The 24,132-nt window shown below is 41.4% G+C and overlaps 2 protein-coding genes across 6 annotated transcripts in view; one reads left to right on the plus strand and one right to left on the minus strand.

Moving 5' to 3' along the window:
- Positions 1-201: 201 nt before the first annotated feature.
- TYW3 (tRNA-yW synthesizing protein 3 homolog) lies at positions 202-17,490 on the minus strand. Of its 3 annotated transcripts, none has more exons than XM_081085230.1 (7): positions 17,243-17,487; positions 16,012-16,092; positions 14,938-15,036; positions 14,652-14,723; positions 12,192-12,325; positions 5,580-5,636; positions 308-783 (listed from the first exon to the last, which is right to left on the minus strand). In XM_081085230.1, the coding sequence occupies exons 1-6, from the start codon at positions 17,414-17,416 to the stop codon at positions 5,588-5,590; spliced, it is 609 nt and encodes a 202-aa protein (XP_080941356.1). In that variant the 5' UTR covers positions 17,417-17,487; the 3' UTR covers positions 308-783; positions 5,580-5,587. The 3 variants fall into 3 exon arrangements, 2 of the variants coding, with proteins under 2 accessions (XP_080941355.1, XP_080941356.1); XR_013995627.1 differs by lacking the exon at positions 5,580-5,636 and adding an exon at positions 3,418-4,641 and having other exon boundaries at positions 668-783; XM_081085229.1 differs by lacking the exon at positions 5,580-5,636 and having other exon boundaries at positions 202-783; positions 17,243-17,490.
- Positions 17,491-17,560: 70 nt separating this feature from the next.
- Positions 17,561-24,132, plus strand: part of CRYZ (crystallin zeta) — a 28,993-nt gene continuing 22,421 nt past the window's right edge. The window contains exons 1-2 of one of the 3 annotated variants that reach the window (XM_081088390.1): positions 17,561-17,663; positions 22,872-22,995. In XM_081088390.1, coding sequence (XP_080944516.1) covers positions 22,885-22,995 — 111 coding nt within the window. In that variant the 5' untranslated portion in view covers positions 17,561-17,663; positions 22,872-22,884. Of the gene's footprint in view, positions 17,775-22,485; positions 22,996-24,132 lie in introns of those variants that run through there. The other 2 variants (XM_081088392.1, XM_081088391.1) reach the window with 2 other exon arrangements.

The raw sequence follows: 24,132 nt of genomic DNA on the forward strand, positions 1-24,132 counted from the left end.
GGCTGATGGAATGGATGAGATGGCTTGAACAGAAAGCTGGGAATGCTCACGGGGTTCTTAGCCTGTAGTTGACAATTAAAGCACTTGAGAGCTTTTAAAAAAATACACATGCTAAGTGTCCCTGGAGATTCTCAGTTCCTTTCTGTATTTTTTCATAATCTACAGATGATTCTGAGGTGCAATAAATGTTAAAAATAAGTTAAACATTGCTATAATTTTTATTCAAATATTCCTAATGTTCAGGTTCTCTTGAAAGGGTATGATAGTTGTTTTGCAGAAGTAGAAATTAAAACTTAAAAGAGGAGATGTATTAACAACCATAATTTTATTTTTGTAATGAATTTCTGTGATTTAAAAGATGGTACTTAATGAACAAATACTATACATAGCTATTTTAAAAAGGCATCTCTGTTTATAAGATGGGTGTCTCTAAAATATAGAGAAAAATTAAATTTTGCTTTTCTGAATGTCTGATATACTCAATAAACTAAAATCCTCTTATAAAGAGCAGCTTTGTAATAATTATTAGAAACATTATTCCACCAAAGACACTGTAGAACCAAATCTCAGTAATCTTCAGGGAAGATAGTTACATTGACTTCAGGATCATCATCATTTTCAAGTTCTTTATCATTGTCTTCAGTAACACATTTGCCATCTGCTTTTTCTCGGTTTCTTTTTTTCTTATGAGAATATGAATTACTTTTCTTGATGATTTTCTCTTTGTGATATAAGTCAGTAATACTTTCTCTTTCCAAAGCATGTTGTAGGCAGTTGTAAAACCTATAAAGACATAAGTACTACTGTTACATCAGTGTTTTGAAACTGGATGACTAAAATACATCTAGAACTTAAATTATACAAATTTGATCTCATATTAACCTTAATTTAAAACAAGTCAAAGAAATAACATGATTTTTGCTTTTATTATTGTTTAATTGTAGAACAGAATATGTTTTCTACTAAGAACAGTCTTGAAAATTGAGTTGGAATCACAATATATTTTTATTGATTTCAGAGAGGAAGGGAGAGGTAGAGAGGTAGAAACATCAATGATGAGAGAGAAACACTGACTGGTTGCCTCCTGCATGCCCCATACTGGGGATCAAGCCCGCAACCATATGCCCTTGACTGGAATTGAACCTGGGACCTGTAAGTCTGAAGGCCAATGCTCTCTCTATCCACTGAGCAAATGAGGTAGGGCTGGAATCACTTCTTGACAATTTCTATTCTACCTCATGTTCTATTCCACATATACCTGTCAAACAAAGAAGGCAAAAACAATTTTTTTCTTTATAAAAAAAATCATACATGTAATAGAAACTCATTTTAGAGAATTTGGAAATAATGTGTAGTTATAAATACAAATAGTGATTCTTAATATTTTTATTCTTTCTAGTTTATTAATGTATTCTGAATTAATGTATTTATACATGTACACATATACCTACCGTCTTTTACACAATTGTGGTATTACATATAGTTTTATACTGTTTTTTAAACTTTCTTGAAAACATTTTCTATAACAATCAAATGAGCTACAAAATAACGCTTTTTAATGATAGTATAACATTATGTCATCTACATTGGTTGTAATTTATTTTCAAATTTTCCCTAATACAAACAACAATGTGACATTTTTGAAAACAATGTGATCTGAATTTTTAGCTCTTCCCTGAGGACAGACGCCTAGAAATGTAACTACATGGTTAAAGGTATAAACATTTTAAGGTTCTTGAAAAATACTGTTTTCCAGAATGGATACTTAGTATGCTTCTAATATTAATACCTGAGAGACCACTTCACTCATATACTGAATATTACCATAAAAATACATGCTTTACTTGAATAGGTGATAACAGTATCTCATTATTTCTTTTTTTAAAATATACTTTTATTGATTTCAGAGAGGAAAAGAGAGAGGGAGAGAAATAGAAGCATCAATGATGAGAGAGAATCATTGATCGGCTGCCTCCTGCACACCCGACACTGGGGATCGAGCCCTCAATCCAGGCATGTGCCCTTGACCGGAATTGAACCCAGTCTGCAGGCTTACACTCTATCCACTGAGCCAAACTGGCTATGGCTCATTATTTCAATCCTCATTTATTTGTTGGCAAGTGAAATTGAATGTTTTGCATTAGCTATTTGAATTATTATTTTTTTAATGTGAACTGTTCTTTTCCTTTACTCATTTTTCTACGGGAGTTTTAGTGTTAATTTTGTCATCCGATGTACTGTTTTCTCCCTGAAAATTGGGCTTCGTTTCTTTTCTGCTCCCACATTGACACCTGACAAGATGCTGCCTGACAGTGGCCTTCAGCATATGTGGGAGGCATCGAGGTGGCAGGAGTGCTGCATGTGCTTCACACCAGCTTGCCCTGGGAATGCTGAGGCTGGCTAATTCCAACCTCCCTGGTCCCGATTTTTTCATTTATAAAATTGGACATTATCCTGTATCTAGAAGGGTTGTCAGAGGTTATAGAGCAGGGGTCCTCAAACTACGGCCCACGGACCACCTGCAAATACAAATATTGTATTTGTTCCCGTTTTTTTTTTTGTTTTTTTTTTACTTCAAAATAAGGTATGTGCAGTGTGCATAGGAATTTGTTCATAGTTTTTTTTTTAAACTATAGTCCGGCCCTCCAACGGTCTGAGGGACAGTGAACTGGCCCCCTGTTTAAAAAGTTTGAGGACCCCTGTTATAGGGGATACATGTAAGTACCTAGCACAATGCCTGGCACAGAATAAGTTCTCTATAATGACTATTTTTATAGATGATAAACTCCATGAGACCAAGACTCCCCATCTACCTTGTTTGCTGTTATATTCTTAGCATAGAGTACAATGCTGACACATTCAGCAAAAATATGCCAAATAAGTGAATAAATACCTTTCAGAAAAGGTAACTTATTAGCCTAGGTCCCAAATCAGAAAGCCTGGGAGGCTGAGACCTCCCTGTTCTCTCATCGCAAATGAGAGATCCATCACAGGGGTCTTGTCATGCTTGTGTGTCCTATTTTAATGGGAGACTATGACAGGAAGTTTTTGACATCTACAGAATAGATTGCTATTTGGACCAATTTTCTTCTTTATTTAATTCAATGAACAGGCTTAGTTCTACTTGCAGAGGCTCTGAAATTTCCCTAAAAAAACTAAGATATTCACCTATTCCCAAATACTCCACACAATTCTAATTATACCTAACATGATTGCTACACATCGTGTCCATATTTCAAGAACTTAACATACTCAACACTCTACACTTTGATATCTAGCACTAAGCCTGGCATAATAGGTGTTCATAGATATTACTTCAATGAGTAAATCAATCTCAATGGTAGAGGTATAATAAAAGGAAAAACTGTACAGTAAGAGTTACAAGCAAAAGGCTTTGAAAAATATTAACTGACATACAATTCTGTAGACTCTGTTCCATAGTAACCTCTTCGTTAAATGCATCCTGTACATCTTTACTGAACTGGAACTTGGCTCTCCCACGAAGACACCGTTTGCCCTGCATTCCTCTCAAGTGGAGACTGCTGACACCACCACCACAGAGTTGAGACAAGGTCAGAATTCATGGCTCACCAAAACTTTGCCAGACTTAACTCCTGCATCTGCCCCTTATGTCATCTTCCAAAATTCTGTTCAGTCCCTTATGTTTATGAAAACTTCTACACTTGGTTTGATCTCTCTAGGTCTGACCATCATCCTGGGTGACTTCAATGACTGGTTTTCATCTCATCTTCCAATCTGCCTATTTAGAATAGCTTAATATAATGACCCAACAGAATGACTTATTTAATCTAAAACACAAATGCAAGCATGCCACAAAATGGTGAGAATCATCCTTGCTGATCATAAGAGGCTATCCATGATATGCAACTTCATCTTCTATCATTCTCCACCCAACCCTGTACGTTCGACTCAGGCAACCATATTTTTGTTGTTGGTTTTTTTCTTGACTATATTCTATTCCTATAAAATTATAGATAAGATTAAATTGCTCTTTTATGACCACAAAGAATTAACGGCTTGTGTAAAATATCTTGTCTATCACACATAAAAAAAGGAACTAAAGAGGAACAAGTGCCTTACTTTAATCTTCCACTAAAGAACCTAAGAATTCAAAGCTACATCCTTCAGGTACCACAAAACAACTGGTAAATGGAACAAAGACACTTTTGTGCTAAAAGCCAAGAATAAAAACTTCAAATACTTTCTCCTTTTCCTTTTTTAAGGGAACTTTCAAAAAGTCTTTTGGGAAACTATCTTACACACTAAGTCAGAAATTTGTTTTTCAATTGCATGCTCTCCACTCATTCTATGATCCTCTACACAGCATTCTAAAGTTCACTTCTCAAAGTGTAATTTCCTCAGCTCTCACAGGCAACAAAAAGAGCTTGGAGTGTAAAAAGAAATGTATACTCAGGCAACTGTTTCTTTTCTTTCCTGAAAAGAAAATCAAATTGTCCTCAGTTTTTCTGCCTCTGCTGTCAAGATTGTCATCCGCAGGGCAGCCTGTACTCAGTTCTCTTCATTAGAGGACTTCTCAGGCCAGCGCTGTGAGAATGAACCCTTGTCTTTCAGATCAATTTCAGGACCACTTGCAATAAAAAGCTGGTATTTCTTTGACTTCTGAAATAGGAAGGAAAATTTAATAAAATCTAGGCACAATTTCATACCCTTTAGGCTTCCATTATTCATAAGTAACAAAGAAGGCTATTTTCACATATTATGCATTTAGATTTTAACTTAAGCTCTAGCATTTTTATTTAAAAACATGTATGCAATGGCCTGTCTCAGGTGCTGGAAACAGAGGTAAGGAGGGCAGGGTCTAACGGGAGCTGCAGAGCTGTAAGGACACGTTCAACACACCATGAGAAAGATAAATTAAAGTGGTAGCACACTGGGGGCACTTTGCTCCAAGTGAGATCATGAAAAGCTCTTTGGTAAAAACCCAATGCCTGGTCCCAGTTGCAAGGGCGAATGCAAAGCTGATTGGGTGATGGGAGTGGAATTATGGGAGGACAATTGGAGGGGAAAGGATATCGAGGGAAAAATTATCAGAATAGAAAATATATATTTTTTCACTTTACATTATTTACCTTTTTGATCTTAAGTATACAGGGAAATGTACAAGTTGTTTATTTACCTGCTTTAGTTCCACTTTTAAAAATAAGACTAGTGCCCTCCCTCCCTAGCTGTTTTGGCCAGGTGGACAGAGCGTTGTCCTGCAGAATGAAGGGTACCAGGTTTGATTCCAGTCAAGGGCACATGCCTGGGTTGTGGGCTTGATCCCCAGTGTGGGGTGTGCAGGAGGCAGCCAATCAATGATTGTCTTTCGTCATTGATGTTTCTATCTCTCTTTCCCTACCCCTTCCTCTCTGAAATAAAAAAAAAAAAAAAAAGACTAGCAACTATGGGGAGACTATGACATTTGCTATCCTGACTCTTCCTTCTCTTCTGCCATTTCTAATCTGTTTTGGTTGATATTCTGCAGTATCACACCCATTCAGCCTGTTACTCAGGGTCCCGTTTCTTTTACATGGACCATGTAGCCAGAGTCTGCTCACCTCATGTCTCAGCCACCTTTCATGTGTTCCAGAATGATCATCCGAAGGCTTTGAAGCCTTAAAAGAGCACACGGATGGAAAAAGTCACTTAACTAAGTTTAGCAAACATTTATTAACCACTATTCTTATGAAACTGTCCTTGCTTTTGGGGAACTCTGTATGTGTTAACTTTTAAATTCCTTTATTGTTTATGATTAATTCTATAAATACTTATTGAGTTTCTACCATGAGCCAGGCACTATGTAAGGTTTTAGGATAAGATATAGAGAGATATTTTGTGAGTGCGCATGCACGCATGTGTGTGTGTGTTTGTGCGTGCATGCATGTGCAGTTGGTTGTGAGGGAGAAGTCAGTCCTATCTGCAGTGTGACCATGTAGTGGAAAAATAAGGTATATATGTAATTAAATAATTGCAAGTCAATATGATTCATATTTCTGTTTTCCACTGAGGCATAAACTGTAATGATACTGGTAAATGATAATATGAATCTGAACCAAAGAAATTGCTTTGGGGTTGAGACCAGGCTAAGAAAGGAATTACGGAAAGACTGACAGGATATTTTAGTTACATATCTTCAAAAAATTATTGGGTATATGGGCCTATGACTTGGAGAAGATTTGGAAGACCCATCAGTATACGGGGAAGTAGCTGAAGCTATGGGCCAAGGAAGAGAATCCTAGAGTACAACAATATTTTAACAATAGGTCGAAGAGTAAGAAAAATCCAGAAGGAAGCTAAGAAGGAAGGGATGCAGTTATCAACTGGTGTATGAAAAAAAGCTCAATATCACTAGTCACCAGAAAAATACAAATCAAAACCAAAATGAGGTATCAACTCACCTGTCAGAATGGTCATTATTAAACACATACACACACACAAAAACAACACACACATACAAAAAGACAACATATGTTGTAAGGATGTTGAGAAAAGGGAACCCTTGCTCATTGCTGATGGGAATGTAAAATGGTACAGTTCCTGTGGGAAACAGTATGGCGGTTCTTAAAAAAAATTAAATGTAAAATTACCATATGATCCAGCAATTCCACTTCTGGGTATTCACCAAAAGATTCAAGAGCAGGGACTCAAACAAATATTTATACACCCATGTTCATAGCCATATTATTCACAATAGTGAACAAAGAAAAATCTGAATGTCCATTGACAGATTAATCGATATATAAAATATGGTATATAAATACAATGGAGTATTATTCAGCCTTAAAAAGAAATGCAATTCTGACGACATATGCTACAACATGGATGAACCTTGAAGACATTTTGCTAAGTGAAATAAGGCAGACACAAAAGGAAAAAATTTTTAATTCCACCTATATGAAGTATTTAAAATTCAGAGAGAGTAAAAATAGAATAGTGATTAATAGGCGCTGGGAGCTTGGAGAATGGGGAATTATTGTTTAACTAGAGGCCTGGTGCATGGATTCGTGCACTGGTGGGGTCCCTCGGCCTGGCCTGCTGGGATCGGGTGTCAGCTGACACCAGCTCTCCGACATCCCCGAAGGGGTCCTGAATTGTGAGCGGGCGCAGGTCAGGCTGAGGGACCTGAGCGGTGCACAATCGGAGCCAGGAAGGGAATGCAGGAGGGCTCCAGAGCGTGTCTGGCCCATCTCGCCCAGACCCTATCCACTGGATCCCAGCAGCAAGCTAACCTACTGGTCGGAGCATCTAACCCCTGGTGGTCAGTGTGCATCACAGCAACTGGTCAAACGAATGGTTGGACACTTAGCATATTAGGCTTTTATTATACAGGATGGGTATTGAGATTCAATTTGGGATGATGTAAAGGTTCTGGAGATGGGTAGTGGTGATAGGTGGTTACATAACAATTTGAACGTACTTAATGGCACTGAACCATACACTAAAACGGTTAATATGGTAAATTTTGTTATGTATATTTAACCACAAAAAGTTAAAAATAAATAATAATAAAGAACACCCAACCACTGAAATAGACTTATTTACTTCTCTCCAATTTACTTCATTTTTATCAACCATATTATATGCTAATATATTCAGCCCTTTTATTCTATACTTTATTGAACATTTACTTTTCTTATTACATAGCTGGTAAAAAGAACATGGCTATTTTCACTGTGCTTATAGCCAAATGGTGGTTTCATCTGACCCAAGTCAGTCCTGTCCCTTATAAACTGAATCAAAGACAGCCTTCCTCTGGTAATTGGTAAGTAGATCTTCAAACTTTACATTTTTTACCTAGAAATCATTATGTACAAAATTATCTTACTTTTCCCAATAAAAGGGGCTTGGAAATTAGTTTTCACAAACAAGACCTTTTATCTATTAAAAATATTTTAGCCTTTGGCTTTGATTTTTCACATTGGCAGAAAATTTCTTGTTGATGAAATATTACTCATTTGGATCTTGACTTTTAAAAATTCTCTTATTATAGTTATTTTAATTGTGAAACTTTGGTCCTATGACAAACCAATTTTAGTACTCGATGTCTGATTGCAGAACTCATCACCTTCGGTATTTATTATTTTTTTCTCTTTTCAACATCAGAAGAGTAACTTTTTCTCTGCATTTGGTTGAAAGTACAGCTGTTCCCAAAGGAGCTCCCTAATTTGTACAGCCTTTCTGAATTCACTTGTAATCTTCTAATCAGTATCTTAAGACACTTTTTACCCTTCTTTAATTTTTCACTGATTTTACGTGATGAGCATGGCTCTCTTGATAGCAGCATGCACACTGTAATCTCAAAACATATCTTTGAGTCAGTGGATTTAAAGCATAATTTGATTTTATAGCTGGTGAACATGGTTCAATTAACTTCACCAGGTGTACTAATATAGTTACTTGATCTTGGGCTATATTTATAATCTTGTTGAAATTCAAGTAAGGAAACAGAAAAACTGATTTGCTACCTCCTATGCTTTAGCAACAACCTCACCAGAATACCATAGAATGGATGTGGTAAGTGTTTGGAATGGTGCCAATAAGTACCTACACAGAGTTCAAACACTACAGTCTGGTGGGATGACTGGGTACTCTTCAGTTGCTTACTTGAAATTATTACTTTATTTAGAATGTTTGTTCAAAGCATTTTGTGGCCAGGTAACCTCTAGCCTTTTCTCAGCCACAGTTCTCTTAGAAAATTAAGCTAATGCCTTGAGACACCCACTGTATATAATAATTAATTTCTCTCCAATGTATTGAGAATGGGACAAGTACCATTGTTGGGAGAACTGAGAAATAGTCACTTGAATAATTTTGTGAATCCTGTTGTTCAAATAAGGAGCCCTGGTTGAGAAAGCCTGGATGGTGATACTGAAGTGATTATTGGTTTACTCTCTTCACGTGTCATTGAATAAGAAGGGCTATTGGATCCGGAGAATCCATGACACAACAGGGCCAGAACTAATCATTACAGGGATGCTATTGAATATATACTAAAATTGTTCTTTAAGATAAGTATTTCCCCCTAGTTAGATATAAGAAAAACAAAGCCAAGGGAGTTGAGTAAGTTGTGGTAGAATCTGGATCTGAACTCAGTTCTAGCTCCAGGGAAAAGATCTACCCCTTTCCACCATGAGACTGCCGCCATCAGCACTTCCAGCCTTAGCTGCTGCAAAGAAAATTCTAGGTATTAAAAAAAAAAATTTAAGCAGGCAAGTTAAGCAATAGGATTGCTTTGTATTTTACAGATAGGATTCTGACGGTGATATGGAGAATCACTTAGCAGAGAAACACACTAGAAGCATTTTACAATGAGACAAGTGAATATTGCAATGGTCTTGAATGAAGGAAGTGGCAGATGCGGAGAGATAATGATTCAAGAGTTACTTGGGTAGAGATTGACTGATTAAGAGGTGGCCAAGGGAGGTGGGGAGAAGGGGAAAAGGAAATTATAAATGATATCAAGTTGGCCAGTACCACCTGAATAACTCAGAGATGCACATCTTGTTGATGGTAGGTCAGTGGTATTATCCTATACTAGGGGCTCAGTGCACAAATTTGTACACCTTGAAAGGAACTGTGGACCGTGAGGTTGAGGTGGGCACAGGGGCAGGTCTCAGCCCATCCTTACACCCCCGACTGGCCCCTCCTGCCACAGCCCCCAGTCCCGTCTGCCAGCAGCCCCGCTACCACCCGCTGACGATGCCGGCCCCATTCGCACCCGCTGATGGCGTGGAGTGATTGGGGTTGGTGCCAGCAGCAGGTGTGAGCAGTGGCTGCTGCCTCGATTGCCCCTCAGGGGCAGGGGGAGGTGGAAAAGCCCTAAGGGACTATTAGGGCAGGCAGCTGCTGCTCGCACCCACTGATGGTGCCAAGTGATTGGGGCCGGCGTCAGGCACTGGCCGTAGGTGTGAGTGGGGCCAATGTTGGCAGCAGGTGCAGGTGCCAGGTGGGACTGTGGTGTGTGGGAGCAAATAATTTTCAGTAACCAGCAGAGGCTTGCCCGATGACAGCGACCGGCGCCCTGCCTTGGTCGGGTGCCCCCACTCACCTGCTCCACCATCCCGCTGTGGCTAACGCCTGCCATGTTCCACTCTCTGCCGCCTACTGCCAATGCCTGCCATGGTCCACGTGCCTCCTGGTGATCAGCACATGTCATAGTGACTGGTTGTTTGGTTGTTCTGCTGTTTTGTCTATTTGCATAGTAGGGTTTTGTATGTATAGATAATAAAAGGCTAATATGCAAATTGACTGAACTGTGGAACAACTGGTCGCTATGACACGCACTGACCACCAGGGGGCAGGCGCTCAATGCCGGAGCTGCCCTCTGGTGGTCAGTGCGCACTCATAGGGGGAGCACTGCCCAACCAGAAGCAGGCCTAAGCTGTCAGTCAGACATCCCCTGAGTGCTCCCGGACTGCGAGAGGGCACAGGACGGGCTGATGGACGCCCCCCACGTACACAAATTTCATGCACTGGGCCTCTAGTCCTTATATAAGAAAGGCAACGTAATAGTCACTTCTGTATATAAAAAACTATTCTTAGAAAAAAGTTTAAAAAAGAAAGCACTGTAAAAATTTTATTCATCCTAAGTGAAATTTAAGAACAGGAGAAGTATAAAGATGTGAACTAATAGCCATAATCTTTACTACTAGGACAATTCTGGCAATGCTAGATCTAATCCATGATAAGAGATGGGTAGTAAACTCACCAGAGGTGTAAAATATTTATCACGCTAAAAATTAACCAGTCTATATTCTCTTAAAAAGGAGATTCTGGGTTAGGTCATCTCCAGGGGATCACACCAAGGGGCAGTGTGCATCTCTCCCATGGTTGCTTTTAACTTGATCAGTTATGGTCCCCATGGCTACTGGGCTTTCCTACCTGAGTGATTATGTTTAGCTCCTTTATACCCATTGCTGGCAGTCAGTCGTCCCATTCTCCTCCATGTAGCTTATGCTCCCATTTAGTACCCATTACAGTCTGGTCTACTTTCATCTATTACTTTAATCATCTTTTTATTATTCACTAGGGGCCCGGTGCACGAAATTCGTGCACTGGGTGTGGAGGGGCGGGGGAGTGTCCCTCAGCCCAGCCTGCCCCCTCTCACATACTGGGAGCCCTCAGGCGTTGACCCCCATCACCCTCCGATCGCCTGATCGGCCCCTTGCCCAGGCCTGACGCCTCCGTCAGAGGTGTCAGGCTTGGACAGAGGACCCCCATCTCGCCCCGATCACTGGCTCTGGCCCCTGCCCAGGCCTGAGGCCTCTAGCCTAGGAATCATGCCTGGGCAGGGGACCCCCATCTCCCTCTGATCGCTTGCTCCACCCCCCACCCAAGCCTGACGCCTCTGACCCAGGCTTCAGGCCTGGGCAAGGGGACCATCATATCCCCCCAATCCCCGGCTCCGCCCCCCACCCAGGCCTGATGCCTCGGCCAGAGGAGTTGACCCTCATCACCCTCCGATCACCAATCACCGGATCGGCCCCTTGACCAGGTCTGAGGCCTCCGGCAGAGGTGTCAGGCCTGGGCAGGGGACCCCCAGCTCCCCGCGGTTGCAGGCTCCGCCCCTGCCCAGGCCTAACGCCTCTGGCCTAGGCGTCCGGCCAGGGCAGCGGGGACCCGCAGTGGCAGCGGGGGGCGCCGCGATCGTGGGCTCTGCTTTAGGCCCAGGCAAGGGACTCCTAGCTCCTGGGACTGCCCAGCTCCCATCGCTGGCTCCACCCCTACTTCCTGCTATCACTGGCCAGGGCGGCAAAGGTGCCTGATTCTCCGATCATGGCTGGGGGGCAGGGCAAAGGCGGTCCCAGGGCCGCCTTTGCCCTGCCCCCCAGCTCTTAGCTCCCCACTGGGTTTCCGATCACTGTCAGTGGCAGGGGGCTTCTTCCTGCTTTCCCTTTCGCCTTCCTGCATTGTGCCTACATATGCAAATTAGCTGCCATCTTGTTGGCAGTTAACTGCCAATCTTAGTTGGCAGTTAATTTGCATATAGCCCTGATTAGCCAATGAAAACGGTATCGCCGTACGCCAATTACCATTTTTCTCTTTTATTAGTGTAGATGATAAGGCTATAAATAGAAAAGCAGTTAGGAGTCTAAACTGAAGTATATATTAATATTTTCAAAGATGATCTAGGCATAGAAAAATAACATGAAAATATCTAATTAATGTACCTTTCAATTCTCTTCTTGTTTTCCTCCATTTTTTGATTTGCTATCTCTAACAGGAAATCGATATATTCCTCTGTCACCATCAGTTTTCCCTTATGGCTTAATGGAACTTCTAAGCCATGTGTGCTCCGGACAGCCTTCAAGGAACAAGCAATTCAGACATGATGATTCATGTGCTAGAGATACTGAAGATAACTAAAGAAAAGTCCAAGTTAGGGTTGTGTTTAAACATAGTTTAGCTCCATTATAGCATTTAGGTTTGTGCTTTGATATAAGTTAGCTAAACACAGTTGGATCACAGGAGATTAAATAGATTTTCCCTTCATGTAAAGTCATTTCTAAAGAAAGTCATTCTACACATTATTTTTCAGAGAAGCAGATACTATCAAAGAAGCCAATAACTTTTAACAGTTTCAATTTCACTAAAGCTTAGAAAGCTTTAATAGACTATTTAAAGAAAAGAAATAAATGAAATCTCAACAGAAGCTTCAAGGGAAAATCAAAATGGACTGGATTTGAAAGAGCCTCTTAGTGCTGCCTGAGTGGAGTGCAGTAATAAGAATAAGCCATGCCCGTTCTATCTCACAAAGTGGCTGCTTTCTTGATGCTTTAGGGCCAACCTTAGTAATCCTGTTGATGAAATAGTCAGCACGTTACAAGCAAATCCAAACACTGGATATAGATTAAGAACAACAACCAAAACTATCATGAGGAATAAAAATAAATTCAATGAAACTTTACTGAGTATCTGCAATGTAGGCCCTATGTAAGATGTGAAGATACAAGATGAATATAACATGGTTCCTTTAAGAGCTTACACTTTGGAATAAGACATAAACACGTGAACGAAAAATTGTAACACAACATAGGTGCTATGACAGAGGAAACACAAACATGTCCGCCCACATGCACTTGCGTGTGCACATGCAGAAACCATTAAAGAAATGTAGAAGAGATACAACTAAATGAGACAGGCCTCAGTTTCGTGGGAAGGTGGCATTTGAGTTGGGATTTTAAAGGATAAGTTCAATTTTACCACATGTAAAATGGGGGAGGAACAACTTATTTATAGTTATGGAGACATGACAGAGCACGATATATTTTTTATTTAGCTGGAATATAAGTATGCTAGCAGAAGAGCATCAACAAGGTAGATGGAAAGTAGTTTGGGTAAGGCCTTGAATATCAGGGAAAATATTTGGAGACCCTCACTTTTTCAAGAGGATTCTGAGAGTACCGGGTGGAGGGACTGAAGAAGATGGACAGCAGGAAGACCGGTCAGGAGCCCACTGTAAAGACAGGTGAGGGGCACTGAGGGCTTAAGTAGGGGCAATGACAGAGGGCTTGGAGAGGTGAACTCAGGTGTGAGATATAAGAGGCAGATGTGATAGGACTTGTAACTAATTGAATATGGAAGACAAAGGAGAGGAAGGTAGAAGAATGGCTCTGTTCTTGCTAGGTCACCAGATGCAGCAGGGAATGAGATGGGGACACAAACCAGTACTATGGGCATTGCTTTTCTAGTTAGTCATGCTTTATAGGGGTCTTCTTTTTTCCCTAAATTTAAAATATATGTATTTTTTATTGGTATTAGGAAGAGAGGAAGAGAAAGGGAGAAAGAAATATTGATATGAGCAGGATAGAAAATAGGAAAGGATAGGGAGCTAGATGGAGGACAATCTGAAACCAGTTCAAGAGCAAATAATACATGTCCTGCCAAACAATAAATGCAATCAGTAAATACTACAGCAGATCAGAATAAGGCAAATTCACCAGGGGCTAGCTTGGCCAGGAAAAGACTAAGAGAGGATGTGGAGCTTAGAAGGCGCCTTAACGATTACCCAGTCCAGGGATCAGCGAACTTTTTCTGAGAAAGGACAGATAGTAAACATCTTCAACTTTGTGGACCATATAGTATCTGGCATAACTACTCAATTTTACCACTGTAACACAAAAGCAATCTTAGACAGTGATTCATCCAGTTGGTGCAGTGGGATCCGACACCGCTGTGGGCGGGACTTGGCCCTATGGCAGTAGTTTGCTGGACCCCTGGAATGGCTGAGAAAATTCAGGCCCTGAGGGAGCTTACCCAAGTTCATTTAGCATAGCCGGGGGCCAGCCAGTATTTGTGCAGAGGACTTTAGATCCCCTGTCTGTGATTCTTTCCATGGTATCATGGTGCTTATTAAATTGGGGCTATTTAAGATGAGGAGGGCGCAGAGAATCAGGTTAAAAGTGGGAGAGTATACAGTACTATGAAATAAGACCGCAAATGTACATCTAATATCTCTGGGACTTTGCCCTGTAGGAATAAATAAGTCACTGAAGGTTTCTGACACAGGGAATGGCAAGAAGATCTGAGTCAGGAGATACTAAAGGCAGGAGTCTAAGTACAAGTCTATATTTCAATAACCTGGATCACTTCCTGCTCAAAGAATTACTTTTTGCCAAAAGGTATCTTACCAACATCGTCTTTCCTCTCTTTCCCACTGTTATGCCAGAGTTCCTGAAACCAGAATCTATTGCCACCGAATGCTGTAAAAAAATAAATTTGTTAGATTCAGATAACCTGACTAATCAGACAAACTGTTAAACTCTACAAACTGCAGAAACATATATAACCCCAAACCTACAATTAATTAAAAACTACTTGATTAAACTACTGCATTAAATTTTGGCAGAAGTTGTACGGCTTAAGATTAAGTCTACCCACATACTAATAAATTCAAGCATAATTACAAAGTTTTACCAGAATCTGTGCATCCTGCAACTCTCGACACTGCACATGAAGAATAAGGGGTTCGAATTTCAAAGTGGCATCACCATTCGCTTTTTTCAGAGCTGCAATCTAAATTAAAAAATGTTAGTATCAGACACAAATATATGATCCTCTTCTTTTGAACCCCAGGACTTTTAGATTCCTCCAGCATCCTGTTCCCGAAATAACTTTTCACTCGGCTTTCTTGGTCCTTTCTCCAAAAACTTACTAATCTGCTTATTCTTTTAAAAGACTGATTTTTAATTCTCCCATATACCTCCTGTGTCATTCTTTCCAACCACGTTTTACAAAAGTAAACTATTACTGTATTTAATTCCATAACAGATTTTTCCATTAAGGAACAGGGATGTAAAGACTATAGTAGAAAGTCTGTTTAAATAGTTGTTAGACAGAAGTTGGACTGTTATGTCTGAGTTAGAATTTATATAAAGCAGTTGTTATTCCTGTTTGCCTAATATTCCTGGGCAGCATCCTCCCTCTTTCACAGGGGACAGATGCTCAATGCACAGGATTGGGCTCCCTCCTGTCTGGATTGGGCTTGTGGGGATTGGGCTGAAACTGGCTATCCGACATCCCCCAAGGGGTCCCGGATTATGAGAGAGTGCAGGCCAGACCAAGTGCCCCCCAACGGTGCACGAATCCATGCACCGGGCCTCTAGTACATAGATAATGCTAATGACTTATTCCTGGCTCCCTTTCTCCCTTTCCCTTCCATGATTTGTACCAGGTTACTGAGTTATAGAATAGCTGAAATAAAATTCAATCTTTGGATCCAATATATGTCCGATGTCCATGAACTCTCTGTTTGTCCAAGAGGATGTGTTGTGTCGAGCGGCTGTAGTAATGCTTGCATACATTTTTTTACTTTTATCTCCCACAACTCAGAAAAACCATCATAATGAATTCTCTTTAGGCTTTATGAATAATATCCAGGCATTATAATTATGCACAAAAATCACCTTAAATTTTCTATTTTTCACCTGTATTTAAAGTGACTGTGAATTAAATAGTGTGATTTCTTTAAATTTACATATAAAAACTTACCACATCATCTTTTACACAAGGCTTGTGTGTAACAAGGAGCCAGCAACAGTTTTGTTTCTGAACCTCAAAGCCATTTATATTCTAAAATAAAAAATAACATAATCTAATGTAATCATACATTTACAAAAATAGCAAGTACAGTGAATACATAACATATTGTAGGCTTTCTTAAATTAATAATCCCAAGTGGTGATTTTTAAATTAACGACCCCATTTTCTCTACACCAGCGATTTTCAACCTTTTTCATCTCATGGCACACATAAACTAATTACTAAAATTCTGCAGCACACACACACACACAAATTATATGTTTTGCTAATCTGAAAAAGCAACAACCAGGTGTAGTTTTGATTCATTCACACACACCGACGGCTACTGTTGTGCTGGCTGTTGTCATTTTTGTATTTAACAACCTCGGGGAAAAGAGGTCAGGACCCCTGACTAGCCAGGTCGTGCATGTTTTACAAATTAGTGTGGCATGCCAGGGTGCCTGTCGCTGAAGATCGCTGCTCTTTATTGTCCTCACTTCATGACCCAGGGAGGGCGTGAGCTTAGATAACTGTGCTCAAGTCACACGGCCAGGAATTCTCAGAACCGGGCTGGAATCTACGCGGCATCACGCCACAGCCTCAGGGCTTCGCATCTCACACCAGACAGACAGACAGACAGACAGACTAGACACTGTGCTGGAATCTACGCGGCATCACGCCACAGACTCGGGGCTTCGCATCTCACACCAGACAGACAGACAGACAGACAGACAGACAGACAGACAGACTAGACACTGTGCTTCCTCTGAGAGCAGCGATCACCTTAACCCGGCCACGCCCCCCCAGGCCCGGAGGCCGCGGTGCAGCAGCCAGCTGGGCCAGGCTGGAGTCTACGTTCCCTTCGATTTGGGAAAATCACATCCTCAGCCCTTGCACCTGCAGGTCACTCCCGGGCTGTCAGTCTGGGGTTTGTGAGAATGGCGGACTAGCAGGCCCCGCGCTACACCTACAGGATCAGCTTCCGGACTTTCCAAAGATCTCCAGGTGACTCACAGACACACTCACGTTTTTAAGGCCCTGGTCTAATCCATCCTCTAAATTTCATCGATAAAGAAACCGAGACCACCCACTAGGACACACACAAGCAGGCTGCACCGGGGTGTCGCCCGGGGTGGGCACAGGGCTCCTGGCGTTCCCACTAGCGGGCAGGCGCCGCCGGGAGGGCACCGAGCAGGCTCACCGCATCCAGGAGGAGGATGCGCCCCGCGCAGGAGCTGGTGGTAAAAAACTGTTCTCGCCCATTCAGGAGCTGCACGAGCTCGGCCACATCCTCGTCCACGCTGCCCTTCCGGCTGAGGTCCGCCTTGCTCAGACACTGCGCCTTCCACCTGCTGAACTCCGCGCGGCGCTCCATGCGGGGAGGGATTTGGGGTCTGCACTGTGCCGGCGGCCCTCGCCTGCCCTGGGGGCAGCCATATTGGCGCGACGGGTGCCGGGAAGGGCCAAACTTCCCGGCGTCGCGCTCTCGGGAGGCCGTCTCCTGGGGGCGGGGCGAGGTGGGCGCGCGGGGCGGAGCCGGGATCGTGGGAGCCGGCCAGGCCCGCCCCCTCTTCGGTGGGGTCTGGGAGCTTTGGCGGGTGTGGGTTCCCGCTCCGGAACCGGTAAGTGGTTTTAAACAGCCCCCCGAGGTTGGGAGCTGGTTTGTCTCTGGTTCCTGCAACTGCAGGGCCCCGAGCTCTGTCTGCCGGGCCTTCCTCCTGCTTGTCCATCAGGTTTGCCATCTTACTTTTGGAGAGGAATGTGTGGTTTGTGTTTTTGTTCTTTTTTTGTTTGTTTGTTTGTTTTTGTTTTTTACCTTTTTCCTCCGATCTCCCCCACCTAGAATAATCTTCAAAGGAAAAAAAAAAAGTACAAAACACCCTGTTAACACATGGTTGGATGTTTACCCGGTCCCGCCAGGAGCCTTGCCACCACCGTGACCATAGAGGGTGTTAATGATTGAACCACTGAGAGGCTGAAGTTTGGACTGTCTGTCCGCAGCTAGTGGGTGGCTGTGGGAAGGCCTGGTCAGCAGCAGCAAACCCCACGGAGCTCAGCTCCCCGAGGTTGCAGGGCAGGTGGCCTGCCCAGTTCAGTTCCCACGGGAGAGCCTGTGGGTGGGGATGGGGGGAGGAGGTTAGAATTGTAGGTCACTAACTCCTCCAACCCCCTCTCCTGTGGGAGGTGGGTGGGGAGGAGGTCCTGGCCAGCACCCACCCGCCCAGGTCACAGCCAGGAAGAGACTTATCCTTGGCCACTTGTAACTTTTTAAAATTTCTTTGGGGTTAGGAATAATAAATAATGTGCTTACATGAGTCATTCTTTTTTTAAATTTTATTTTTATTTATTTGTACTGATTTTAGAGAAGAAGGGAGGGAGAAAGAGAAACATCAATGATCAGAGAAAATAGTTGATTGGCTCCCTCTTGCACACCCCTCAATGGGGATGAAGCAGTAAACTGGGCATGTACCCTGACATCCTATCCTATATCCTATATATAATAACCTAATGTGCAAATGGATCCAACAGCCAAATGACTGGTGAGTATGACATGCACTAACCACCAGGGGGCAGACGCTCAATGCAGGTGCTGCCCCCTGGTGGCCAGTGAGCTCTGGGGAGTGCTGTTCAGCCAGAAGCAGCAGTGGCAGAAGCCTCTCCCACCTCCACTGCAGGCTGGCCATAAGGAGCAAGGGGGTCCCCCACTGCAAGAGGGATGTCTGACTGCTGGTTTAGGCCCAATCCCTGGTTGACACTCAACCCCGGGGGGATTGGGCCTAAGCTGGCAGGTGGACATCCCCCAAGGGGTCCCAGACTGTGAGAGGGCGCAGGCCGGGCTGAGGGACACCCTCCCCCCTGACCCCACCCCCAGTTAATGAATCTTGTGCACCAGGCCTCTAGTTATATAATGATTGATTAACTTCCCAAGGTTTTGTTTTGTTTTTTTTATTTCTTGCCTAAAATTTTTATTTAATGTTACTTCTGTGTCTTTGCTCTGGCTTTGTAAATTGACCATGTTAAAATAGATTTCTAACATTTTCTTTATCCTTTACTTTTCATTTAAACCTAATGGATTCAAGTGTTGCATGGAGAAGATCACTGTTTGGGGAAGAATTTTAAATTCTGAATTTCCTAGATTTGCAAAGTATGGTTAGCAACCTTTCACAGATTAAACAATAAAAATGGAAACCAAGTTACTCTGGTGAAAAATTTAAAAGTTTGTATTTGATCAATAGAAAAAGTCATTTGAAGTACACTTTAATTTAAAAAAACAAACACAAGCAATGTGACAGACCTGCTGACTGCAAGTGATTTACTCTGAATGACAGAGCTTATTGCATGCTAGGTGTGCTGCGGCACGCGCACCATGGGCCGCTGCTCTTACTCCTCACAAGGATTCTATGCTAAGGAGTATTGGCCCCATTTTACAGATAAGGAAATTATTAGTTCCCCTTTTAGAGTAATGTCCTGTATATCTCCAGTAGATCCTCTAACTTATGGGCGTTTGAGATCATTCAAATTGTAAGCAGATGCTTTGGTCATAAAATATGCAATGCTACCTGCAGGTTAGTTGAATTTCATATTTCTTTTTAAAAATATATTTTTATTTTTTAAAATATATTTTTATTAATTTCAGAGAGGTAGGGAGCAGGAGAGAGAGAATCATTGATTGGGTGCCTCCTGCACACTCACACTCAAGATTGAGCCTGCAACCTGGGCATGTATCCTGACTGGGAATCAAATCATGACCTCCTGGTTCAAAGGTTGACACTCAACCACTAAACCACATCAGCTGGGCCAAATTTCATATTTCTAACAGTCTGTCTCACTATCATCATAATAAAAGTACATTCCTAAGAAATTAAGGTCCTCTTTGCCAACATTTCAAAGGGTGAGATGAAAAGGATTGTATAGTAAGAGAATAAAATCATCCAACAAAATTTAGGACATAGGACTTGGGTTCTAACGTTGTCTCTCTGTGACCTTGGTGAATCTCTTTACCTCTTGGAATATGTTCTCATCCATAAAATGGATGGTGATTTTATTTCCACTTTTTCATACAATTAGGTGGTGGTTTTAATAACCATTGCTTCTCTTCCTATTGTGAAAATAATTGCATCAATGGATGTGAAAGATGTGCTTCTGAGAAGAAATCAGGTATTGCGGGGGCTTAAGAATTATCACAGTTTCTAATTGTGCGTTGTGTTATTTTATTCTTTTTATTATACCTTCTGACATAGCACCTGTATTATGAAGTGGATCATGACCCTGAGGGGAGCTGAGGGTGTTCAAAGGCAAGGAGTACAGACTGGAGCCTGATCAATCATAGTGGCAAAAGCTCAGTGGGAAATAAGATGGCCAGAAGCAAAGCGGAAGACAGAGCTGTCAGGGTCATGCCTGTCTCCTTACCGGCGCCACAGGATACTGTGATAGTTTTGGACAAAGCGGGGTATCTTCTAAACCCAGTATTAAGGATGAGTCTCCTCGTTACTTCGTTCTTTTCTCCCCATTTAGAAAAATGTCAAAATGTAGAGGGGAAAAATGAACGTGCTAGATATTTTTGACAGATTCTATTTCAGGGTAATTTTGCTTTTATTATTGCTACAGTTTTTTGAGGATAATAGTGATGTCTGTTGGTGAAAAGATAAATGTGAGTGCATGAAAGAAATGAATAGGTAGAAGTGAGTAGATACTGAAAGCGGAAAAGCAGCTACAAATCTTACCCAGTGTGTGTGTACATGTGAGGGAGGGAGTGGGAGTGAGCAGGAGCTGGGGAGGGGCTGAGGCATTTTCTCTCTGCCCTTTGTGTTTTCTGAGTTTAGCACAGTGCCTCCCTAACGATTGATGCTAAATAAAAGTGTTGAATGAGTAATGACCAACTTTGGTATTAATGTGTAGTTTAAATCATTCTCTAGACTCTGAACTCTGGGGCTAAGGACTTGGTTTTACAACCACAATCCTGTAAATATTGTAATAGTAAATCCAAGGTGATTATAGAATTATAGAATCAAGAATGTTTTCATTAATAAGAAATTAGAAAAGAGAAAATAGATGGGAAAGGAATAATGGTGTCTTCTATACATAGGAGTAAACCTCGGCCAGGTTCTGTACTTGGTGCTTGCCATGTCACTAGCACAGTAAAAAGTGTTCGGATGAAGAGGCTCAAAAAACTTGCCTGCCTTGCCCAAGGCTACATGGCTAGTGAACAATAGAGCTGGGATTCATCCTAAGAGCTGACAGATTTCTAAGCCCACACTTTCCCTAACACCATGCTGAATCAGGCAGAAAGGAAAAAAGGAAGTAGTGTTCTTATTTTCAGAATGGTAAACTCTGATCTAGGCAATCTTTCTTTTTTCCTGTTTTATTTTTTTATAATTATTTTTGTCTAAGAAATACCCAGCTTAAGTGAAGATGGAAATACAGTAGTGAGGCCGTGGAGTAAGTAGTCTGCACAGGTCTTCCCACCCTCAGGGACTGCTTAGCTGCCCCACCGTGCTCTAGGTCTGTGCCTTTTGCCTGCTTCTGCCCCCTTTTATTCGAGGGTTGTCCTTCAGGATATATCATTGCTAAACAACCTTTCAGCAATGGAAGTGTTACTTTCTTCTCTGTGCTGGGTACTATGTGAAATCATTTTAAATAAAGGTTTTTTAATGATGCAACTTTTGACTAATTATACTTAGAGCTGTCTATTAAGAACACCATCAGATTGCTTTTAAAAAAAAATTAAATTCTTTATTCTTTAATGTGTTACATAGGTCTCCCCTTTTTCCCATTGACCTCTCCATCCCTGCCCTCCCTCCATACATGGAATGACATTTTGTAATCAGCATGGACTCTGTTCTGAGTAGCCCTGTGTTGAACTTCCATTCAATAAAAGTCTGAATTCTTTCATCTCAAGTTCTAGTTTCTGCCACTCTATTTTAAAACTTTGTTTTCTTTTCATTTTAATGTTAACGGGGGTAGGCCAGAAAGGTTAACTGTAAATTACCCTTGCAATTTATAAAAGATGGCATACAAAGCAGTGTTTTTAGTTTTTAATGTTTTTCCTCCTTTGTTAAACTGACTGAACTTCATAAAGCAAAGTGTTTTAGCATTGATAAATACCAAACACATAACGCTAAGAGGAAAAAGCAAGTTGCAGAATTAAGTACAGTACAATCTAATCTAAACAAAGTTTGAAAACATGCAAAAACAGTAGCATATATTGCTTGGTCATGCATTCACAAGTAGTAGTGAGATAACATCATGCCTGGGAATGATGAGCACTGGGTTTGTGGTAATAGTTACCTCGTTACCTCGTGGAAGGGTGGGACAGAAGTGGGTTTGGGGATGGGTACCGGAGGCTTCAGTGATATCTATAATGTTTTAGGTTTTTAAAATGTTAAGATTTGTTAAAGGTGGGTGGCAGGTGAATGTGTTTATTGTATCTTTTGTATTTCTTTATGTATTTGAAATAATAATCTAACAAGAGAAGATCTATTTATTTAATGTTAATAAAACTTGCATGAACTTCTAAAATGTCCAAGATGTTGCAGCCCAAGCTTACACACAAGGACGCCTATGATATTCATTATGCTATACCTATCCAGATGTTTTTGTGGGCATGTTGATTCCCTTGTTGAAGGCATTGAATCTCTACAGGAAGTAACATTTTGCTTTGTAGCTGAAGGATTTGTAAGATGAAAGGTGTTTAAACATGAAATGAAATCAGTAGTAATCTTGTGATTTAAATTGTCATATGAAAAATTGTTTGATTTGACCCTCCGGGGGGGAGAAAACATAGTGATAGCCTAGATACAATAGGACAATACATTAATATTTTTTCTTAGTCTCTAGATCGCCATGGCAACTGGACAGAAGTTGATGAGAGCTATTAGAGTTTTTGAATTTGGTGGACCAGACGTGCTGAAATTCCAGTCGGATGTTGCAGTACCAATTCCAAAAGACCACCAGGTGGAAATAATTACTTTAAAAAAGTCAATAATTACAGAGTATGAGTCTCTAGCACAGTGGTTCTCAACCTTGGCTGCACATTAGAATCCCCTGGGAATCTTTTTAAAATCCTGATTTCTGAGGAATGAGGCCCAGAAATCAGGATTTTATTTATTTATTTTTTTTCTTTCTTTCTTTTTTTTTTTTTATTGCTTAAAGTATTACAAAGGGTATTACATATGTGTCCATTTTATCCCCCCACCCTAGACAGTCCCCTAGCCTCCCCTATCCCCCAGTGTCTTATGTCAATTGGTTATGCTTATATGCATGCATACAAGTCCTTTAGTTGATCTCTTACCCCCCTACCTCCTGCCCCCCAACCCTCCCCGGCCTTCCCGCTGCAGTTTGACAATCTGTTTGAGGCAGCTCTGCCTCTGTATCTATTATTGTTCAAAAGTTTATAGTGGTCTCTATTATCCATGAATGAGTGAGATCATGTGGTATTTTTCCTTCATTGACTGGCTTATTTCACTTAGCATAATGCTCTCCAGTTCCATCCATGACATTGCAAATGGTAAGAGTTCCTTCCTTTTTAGAGCAGCATAGTATTCCATCGTGTAGATGTACCACAGTTTTCTAATCCATTCATCTACTGATGGGCACTTAGGCTGTTTCCAGATCTTAGCTATGGTGAATTGTGCTGCTATGAACATAGGGGTGCATATATCCTTTCTGATTGGTGTTTCTGGTTTCTTGGGATATATTCCTAGAAGTGGGATCACAGGGTCAAATGGGAGTTCCATTTGAAGTTTTTTGAGGAAACTCCATACTGTCTTCCATAGTGGCTGCACCAGTCTGCATTCCCACCAGCAGTGCACAAGTGTTCCTTTTTCTCCACATCCTCTCCAGCACTTGTCGTTTGCTGATTTGTTGATGATAGCCAGTCTGACAGGTGTGAGATGGTACCTCATTGTTGTTTTGATTTGCATCTCTCGGATGATTAGTGACTTTGAGCATGTTGTCATATGTCTCTTGGCTTTCTGAATGTCCTCTTTTGAAAGGTGTCTATTTAGGTCCTTTGCCCATTTTTTGATTGGATTCTTTATCTTCCTTTTGTTAAGTTGTATGAGTTCCCTATAGATTTTGGAGATTAGGCCC

Source organism: Myotis nattereri (assembly GCF_964212035.1).
Source record: "Myotis nattereri genome assembly, chromosome: 3".
NCBI classification, from domain to species: domain Eukaryota; kingdom Metazoa; phylum Chordata; class Mammalia; order Chiroptera; family Vespertilionidae; genus Myotis; species Myotis nattereri.